Below are 8,672 nucleotides of genomic sequence, written 5' to 3'. Positions count from 1 at the left end.
GTGGGTAGGGGAGTTGGGGGGGAGGGTATGGGGGACTTTTGGGATAGCATTGGAAATGTAATTGAGGAAAATACGTAATAAAAAATATTAAAAATTAAAAAAAAAAAGAAATGGGCCACAGAGCTAAACAGAGAATTCTCAACAGAGGATTCTCGAATGGCCAAGAAGCACTTAAAGAAATGTTGAACATCTTTAATTATCAGGGAAATGACTCTGAGATACCACCTTACACCAGTCAGAATGGCTAAGATCAAAAACTCAAGTGGCAGCATGTGTTGGAAAGGATGTGGAGAAAAAGGAACACTCCTCCATTGCTCATAGGATTACAAACTGGTATAAGCACTCTGGAAGCCAATCTGGCAGTTCCTTAGAAAATTGAAAACCTGAAGACCCAGCTATAGCAAGCTCTTGGACATATACCCCAAAAAATGCTCCACCATACCACAAAGATGCATGCTCCACTATGCTTATAGCAGCCTGATTGATTGATTGATTGATTGATTGATTGATTGATTGATTTTTCGAGACAGGGTTTCTCTGGATAGCCCTGGCTGTCCTGGAACTCACTTTGTAGACCAGGCTGGCCAGCCCTATTTATAATGACCAGACACTGGAAGCAACCCAGATGTTCCTTGACCAAAGAATGGATATAGAAAACATGGTTCATTTACACAATAAAATAATATTCAGCTATTAAAAATAAAGACATCATGATTTTTGCAGGCAAATGGATGGAACTAGAAAATATCATCCTGAGTGAGGTATCCCAGACCCAAAAGGACACGCATAGTATGTACTCACTGATAAGTTGATATTAGACAAAAAGTACAGAATACTCAAGATACAATCCACAGACTGTAAGAAGTTTAACAAGGAGGGAGGCCCAAGTGAAGATGCTTCAATCCCAACTTAGAAGGGGGAACAAAATAATCACAGGAGACAGAGTGAGGGAGGAACATGGGTGGGAGAGGGGAGGAAAAGGGGGAAGGGGTGCGGGATCAAGTATGGGAGTAGGGGAGACAGAATTGAAGCCCAGAGGGCTAGGAGAATGAATGGAAATATGCAGCTGCTGAGGGTGAGGGTTGAGGAAAGCTCTAGAAATTCCGAGACTTGGGATGTGAAGGGCTCCCAAGATTCAATGGGGGTGACCTTAATTGAAATGCCCAAAAGTGAGGAGATGGAACCTGAAGAGACTACCTCCAGTAGATGGACAGGGGCTCCAGTGGAGGGATGGTGTCACCAACCCACCTCCAAAATTTTGACCCAGAATTGTTCCTGTCTAAAAGAAATGTAGGGACAAATATGGAGCAGAGGCTGAAGGGACAGCTATCCAGTAATCAGCCCAACTTGGAATTTATACCATGGGCAGGCACCAAACCCTGACACTATTACTGATCCTATGTTGTGCTTGCAGACAGGAGCCTAGCATGGCTGTCTTCTGAGAAGTTTTACCAGCAGCTGACTGAGACAGATGCAGATACTTACAGACAAGCATTAGACTGAGGTCAGGGAACCCTAAGGGAAAATTAAGGGAAAGATCAAAGGAGCTGAAGGGGATGGCAACCCCATAGGAAAATCAACAGTGTCACCTAACACAGACCCCTGAGAGCTCCCAGAGACTAAGCCACCAATCAAAAAGCAAACACAGGCTGGTCCAGACCCCAAACACACATGTAACAGAGGACTGCCTTGTCTGGCCTCACTGGGAGAGAATATGCCTAATCCTGTAGAGGCTTGATGCCCCAGGGTAGAGGGATGCCAGGAGTGGGGGAAGAGCACCCTCTCAGAGGCAAAAGAGAGGGAGGATGGGGTGACCAATTCTGGAAAGGGGGATGGGGAGGAGAGCAACATTTGGCATGTAAATAAATAAAATAATTAATTAAAAAATTAAAAAACATCCATTAACACCCTAATCCTACAAGAACACCAAGCTTCACACTCAAAATGTATGTATAGAGGACCTAGCTCAGAACCATACAGTGTCCATGATTGTTGTTTCAGTGTCTGTGAGCTCCTATGAACCCTGCTTATTGATTCTGTAGATTGTGTTCTCCTGGTGTCTTCAACCTCTCTGGCTCCTAGAATCCTTCTTCCCCATCTTCTGTGGGGTTCATTGGTTCTGCCTAGTGCCTTCAACTGTTTGGCTTTCTTTAAGGGCTTTATTTCTATTTTAAGAACCTCTATCAGCCTCATAAAGTTGGTTTTAATATTATTGTGCTTCAGCTGTGTTAGAATATTCAGGGCTTGCTGTCATAAGAGAAGTAGCCTTTTGTGGTAACATATTGCCTTGGCTGTTGTTGATTGTGTTCTTACACAAGCATCTAAGTTTGGGGTGGTTATAGGTCTAGGTGCTGATTTCTGAGTTTGTCATTGTTGAATGGGTGTTTTTTTTTCTTTGTTTTCTGTTTCCTCTCTGGTCTTCTGGATGGAATGGCCTGTGGTTGGGTGGAAGATCTCCATGTGATTTGGGGGCTTGATTTCTGATACCCAGGGTGTCAATCAGAATGTCTCTGCTGAAGTTCTGGTGGCTGCTGAGACCTCTGGTGGAGCAAAGAGCTTCTTCTAACAGATTTTTGGCCTGGGATATGGTGATGAAGGGGTGGTTGAGGGTGGGCTAGACAGGCACATAGGAAGTGGTGGTAGTCCACGGGGAGGTGGCTTACCTTGGGTCCTGGCAGCTAAGTGGACTCTGGTAGCACTGGCTTCCTCCAGAGTTCTGGCTGGGCTGTGCTGATAAAGAGTAGATAACATTTTTAACTGTTAGTTGAAGTGGTCTGTTACATGTATTTATGATAACTTATTTTTAACTTTATGCACCAGGCAGAAAGCCATTATAATACAAGAGAGTATTAGAAGCTATACTTTTTACTCTCTAATTTCATTTTCATAAAAGTCCCTTACTGATATAGCCTTATAGTTGTATGTTTAACTTTCAGTATTCTGATTTAAGTCTTCACTCATTGGGAAGCTACTCCATAATAAACCTCTTATCTCCACCCACACTTGGACTTTTTTTGTTTTTTCATGTGTAACTCATACATTCCTAAAAAGCTCAGGTAAATGGAATTGTGAAGAGAAACACAACAGAAAATCCCTGTAAGGAAGGAGCTTAATATTTAGTGCTGATTCTTTTTTGTCTTTACGTTTCTGCAAATGCTCGCGAGCAGAAATTTTACCTTATTTATTTCAGGAGTCATTATGAATTGAAATAAATTTAAGAGTTATGGAGTAATGATCTCTTTTTTCCTCCCACGCTATTCAAATGTTCAATATTAACATGTATTAATCGTACATATTAATCGGTTCAGTATGATGTTTTCACATATATATGATAATATGCCATATCCAGATCCAAACTAACCCGATTCAAACGCCATAGCGTCACGCACACGCGCGCGAATGCGCACACACACCACTACCTCAATATGAGGCGAAAATATTTGTAAACAAGCTCCTTTCTCCTCACTCTGGTCTTTCACAGTGCTCAGAGAGCATGACTTGGCAAAAAGCACTCCTGGCTGACCTGGGTAGAGATAATTATGGTGTATTTCTTACAGAAACTCACTGGATACTTGCCCATCTAAAGCTTCAGAAACCATGTTAGCAATGTAGAAATCTTACACTTGACTTGTATTTGTGCAAGTGGATTCAGGATGATAACATGGAGTCAATGTTGTGATTATAAAAAAAGGACCCTGGATTTAGTCTAATCCTATCTGACCTATCTGATACTTATCTATATTTTTCCTCTCTTAGTATCACCTCACCTTTAACTTAAGGAAGTAGGGCTAGAATAATGTTTTAGGTCCCTTCTAGCTCTCTATTGCCACTCTCTAAGATTCATGGTAAAAATCCTTAGGCATTGATTACTGTGGTGCTTCATTTCATAATGATGTAGTTTTATGAGAACAGCTTTACTGCTTGGAGATAGTTGTGGAGGAATGTATGAAATGAAAACTTCAGAAGAGCAAGCCCGATAGTGCTCATAAACCACCATCATTAAAATGCTTATAAATGTTTTAATGGTGCTGATATTTAGAGTATCTTAAACCAAAAGAATATTAGGCAATAGTTGTCACGGACAGGGCCCAGTTGGCCCCCCCTCAATCCATGGGAATCAGGGTCTCAGACAGATGAGCATAGAGTTGGCGAGAATGGGGTGACAAACAGACTCAACACAAGGGAGTGTGGATCTGAATGTAATGTCAAATTGAGCATCACACTTTTTATACAGAAGAAAATAGGGAAGTTAGGTGACACATCGGCAAGGTGGCAAGGTACAAATGAGGTTACCGGATGCTTAATGACTCTTACACAAACCAGAGGAATGTAAAGACAAAGACTGGCAGGAACTGGGCAATAAAACAATTGAGACAAAGTCATCTCTATCTAAGGTCAGCTAGAGTCTCAGAAGCCAGGTGTGAGATCTTTACACTCCTAGGGTAAGGGCTTTCACACCCAAGTCATGGTTCTAATTAGGGAGTTCCACTCTAGCTAACCATCTCATGAATAATGCAATACTCTAAAACCACAGCCTAATCTACTTCCTAAACCATTGTAAATTCCTGTATATAGGAGCGACTTGGCTTTTATTCTAAGTGATAGTGTGGGGGGACTTTCTACTAATAAGTAATGTAGTCTTCCATACATAACTATAATAAGAATTCTAAACTTACTTTGCTAAGCTTGCCCTGAGATTTCTAACTCTATGTAGTAGATAATAATGCCTGATTTCTTTCACTATCTCTCTTAAAATACTAAAGGCAATTCTGAATGTTACTGAATAGGCAACATTCTTACTGAATTCCAAGCCCATGGTCAGCTCAAGGACTACCTAGGGCATTGGTGAAGGCCAGGAAGCTAAGTTCAATTTTGCTTAGGTATTTGACAGGTCATTGCTTGGAGGTACCTATAACAAAACAATACTGAAAGGAAGCACACAGATCCATTCGCAAGGGCAAAATTGGAGCATATGTGCTATGGGATGCCACAGTACCAGGAGAATAAGTTTCCGTGAAACTGTTCACTTCGGGACTGTGTCCAGGTTCCTAAACCTGTCAAGCAAGTCACTACTGGAGTGGATGTAGCAAATAGTAGATAATTGAGAAAGCAAAACAAAATTGCTATATCTATGTTAAACATTAGCAAAACTATTTGAAAGAAGACAGCCTTTTGGATATAGGCAGAGTTAACACATGCCACCATTGATATGAGCTATGACAATACAAAAGTGATCTTGAAGATACGTTGACCCTTCCTCTCTGTTTTTTACAGGGATTTCCAGGAAACACAAATGCAGACAGTGTGGTACAATACAGTCTCCAGCCTTCCTTCCACACCAGGTTCCTGCGCTTCCTCCCCTTAACCTGGAACCCTAAAGGCAGGATTGGGATGCGGATAGAAGTATATGGGTGTTCATACAGTAAGTGATAGTTATTTTCCATGTAAAATAAACATCTGCATGAGATGCTGTAAAAGCCAGCGTCAGTTAAAAATTACTTGCTCTAGACTTTTTTAGTAATTGTATAATTAAAACCGAGTTTTATGAGAAGACTTCTACTAACTACTTATGACAATATAGGCTTTAATTATTTTTTTATAGTTAAATTTAGAGATTGCTTAGTGGGAAAAATGTTTGATATGAAATAAGGGTCTAATTTTGGAGCCCTAGTATAAAAGGGCAGGTGTACAGTGAATGTCTATGAACCCAGTGCTGGAGACAGAGAACAGAGACAGGTAAATCTCTGGAGCACACTGATCAGCCAGTCTAGCCAACAAATGAATTACCAGGTCAGTGAAGAGAATCTATCTCAGTAAATAAGGTGACAGACGATAGAGGAAGACACCTGGTGTTGATCAGTATGCATAAAGCCACCCACAGGAACATCCTCCCCACACACTGAATTTAGAGGTAGACTCAACTCAAAATTCATTTATCTTTAGATTCCCAGAGTTTAATAAAATACTTCTAACATTGTAAGCATTCCATGAAGCAACTAAATTCTAACTAATAACAGATGACACTGACTTTTGGAGACTTTTCTGGGTCATGTTTAGTTCTAGTGTTTGGGGACTAACCTCTAGCATGAAGCACCTACAACACCATGTCACAATACTATCTCTACTTTTCTCTCTCAGTGTCACTGTGAAGGCTTTAGCTCTACAACACACTATTACTTCCTCTGATCTTCATTTACTGGGAAGTTACATTTCTGCACCAGCTTCTTTTCTCATCTATTAACTGTAATCAAAATAAAACGAGATAGTGCAGACATGAATACAGCACTAATATAAAAATCAAGCAGCAGAACTGACATGACTCAATGTTCGTTTGTTATCTGATGATCTTGAATGCAATTATACTATTTCTTAACATTATAGACATGTTTTAAATTATTGTTAAAATGAAACAAAATTTAAACTGTGCACATGAATATTAATATAACTGCACAGAGTAAGTTTTCTGCCATTGGATGATGTTAGCACATGGAGAGGGGGGGGAAAGGTATTTGTGCATCTTAATAAATCAGAAAAAAAATTTTTTTGGGGGGGAATCTGAACAGACCCCCACACACTGAATTTAGAGGCATTTCTGTCCACTATCTTCTTGGCAAAAGCTGACCATGCTAAGAGATATTTCCATCTACAGTCATATGAACAAGCTAAGCATACCTAGAAGTATACTTGTATGCCAACTGTCTTTATGACACATCTGAGCAAACCCACAGACTTCCTGTTAGTCATTTTCACAGTGCCAGTTGAGTATATCCAAAACTCTTCTTCCCCATTTTAACTTTTAAACAGGAGCTACATAACCTGGAGCTAAGCATGCCTAAGACTGTGACTGCCAACCTTTCTTCTTGAGATTTGACTGTAAACTGAGTATGCTGGGAATGTGTTTAGTATTAATGTACTTTTCTATATGAATATGTACAGAATTCCTCAGTGAAATACCCAGACTTCCTTTGTTCAAGGGGAGCACTGCTTTGGAAATAACTCATCCATTCCTTAGCTGGTGCAAGTAGTCTTTCTCTAGGCTTTAATTCATTTTATAATTGACTGTGATGTAACTTAATGGGCAGAGTGCTTGCCTAACATACCTGAGTCCATGTGTTCTACCTCTAGTACAAGTTATGATGTCATGTGCATGTAACCCTAGCACTGGGGAAGTAGAGGCAGGCAGATCAGAAGTCCAATGTCATTCTCGGTTACATAGTGAATTTGAGGTCACTCTATTCTTCATAGGACTCTGTCTCAAAAATAAATGAGTAAGAGTAAATATGAAGTAGACTAAATGGGTTTAAAAAATGAAGGATGACCATGTAGAACTAGAGAAGAAGCAGTGAATCGATTGGATGAGAGAATCTTGGGCTTTTTAGGATGTGCCAGGGTGCACTTCCTTCTCATGTACAGGTGCTCGCTCCCATTCTCTGCTGATTTCTGCTTTCGTCATGTAGAGTGTTAATTTCTGAGGCATATTAATAACCTACCATCCATAAAATATTTTATGTCTCTATTTTGTTATTAAAACCCTTCCTATACAATCCCTAACTTCCTATTAACTTCCTAATTCTGCTTGTTTCTATGGTTTGTATTTCTATGAAGTATCAAATGTAATGGTGATGTTTTACCATCCACTTCCTTTTCCTCCTCCCATTGGTCATTTTCTTTCACCAAAGTGTTGTCTTGAATCTCTAACTGCTCCCACTGTTGTAGTAGCTATGTTGTCTGATATTTACAATTTCTCTTTGATGCTATGAAATTAGTTTGTCTTCCAATTACTGTGAAACAACTTCAGGTGTACTGACTTCAAAGCAGAGCATGCTCTTTGATGGGGCTTTTCCTTCATAAGAAACTATTTCTCCCATTCCTTGGGCTCAAGGTCGATACCAGAGACATCAGAGCTGTGTGCCCGAACCTAAGAAGGGCCAGTGGACTCTTTGAAGCTATCATAGGACTTATAGGTACTGTTAGCTTCTGCAAACACAAGCTGTAGGATATAAGTAACTACTAGCAAATTTTTAAATGCAAATAGATCATAAATTACCACTAATGAGTATTATTTTACCAGTAAAACTCCAACTGAAAGTACCTTCTGCAGAAAAAGTCTCTAAATTATCCAATATTTTCTTATAGTCATTGTTCAAGTACATTAATTTTATTTATTTTAACAGTACAAACCTTATGGTCTATGTTAACAGGAATGAGTTTTAATTAAACACCCTGTTTTTGTTTAAGAACTTTGCTTATCATATTGCCTAGTTGCGATGTCCTTTTGCAGTTTTATCTAATTTTTTACATTCCATTAATATTAGTATGCTTACCAACATTTTCACTCCCCTTACCTGTTCTTATGGATTCTTGGCTTAGCAGAAGCATTTTCTGGGCATCCATTTTCAAATTGGGATTGAGATTGGGGTTGGGATAGTAATCAGAATTGTGGCTTTCAACCTGCACAACAAAACAGTTTTCTCTAGTTTCCTTGGGTGAAATGGTCACATCTGAGAGAAGACCTGAAAGTTAATTGCTGCTAAGCAAACTCTTTCTCTATCCCAAACATGATTTTTGTTTGCTCAGCTACATGTAATCATGTGTTTACCTTACAGAACAGAGTTGAGTATTATTTACTGTTAAGCTTGAGATTTTTATTTCTTTTTTTTTTATCCTTTTTA

The 8,672-nt window shown here is 39.5% G+C and overlaps 1 protein-coding gene across 1 annotated transcript in view; it reads left to right on the top strand.

The window, feature by feature from the left end:
• Cntnap3c (contactin associated protein like 3C) overlaps positions 1-8,672 on the top strand; it is a 98,563-nt gene that overhangs the window by 86,083 nt on the left and 3,808 nt on the right. Inside the window, exon 4 of the mRNA XM_029468231.1 lies at positions 5,275-5,422. Within this exon, the coding sequence (XP_029324091.1) occupies positions 5,275-5,422 (148 nt within the window). The remainder of the gene's footprint in view (positions 1-5,274; positions 5,423-8,672) is intronic.

This window comes from Mus caroli, chromosome 13, assembly GCF_900094665.2.
Source record: "Mus caroli chromosome 13, CAROLI_EIJ_v1.1, whole genome shotgun sequence".
Lineage (NCBI taxonomy): Eukaryota > Metazoa > Chordata > Mammalia > Rodentia > Muridae > Mus > Mus caroli.
Note: the sequence above shows the minus strand (reverse complement) of the source record. Positions and strands in the feature narration are given on the sequence as shown.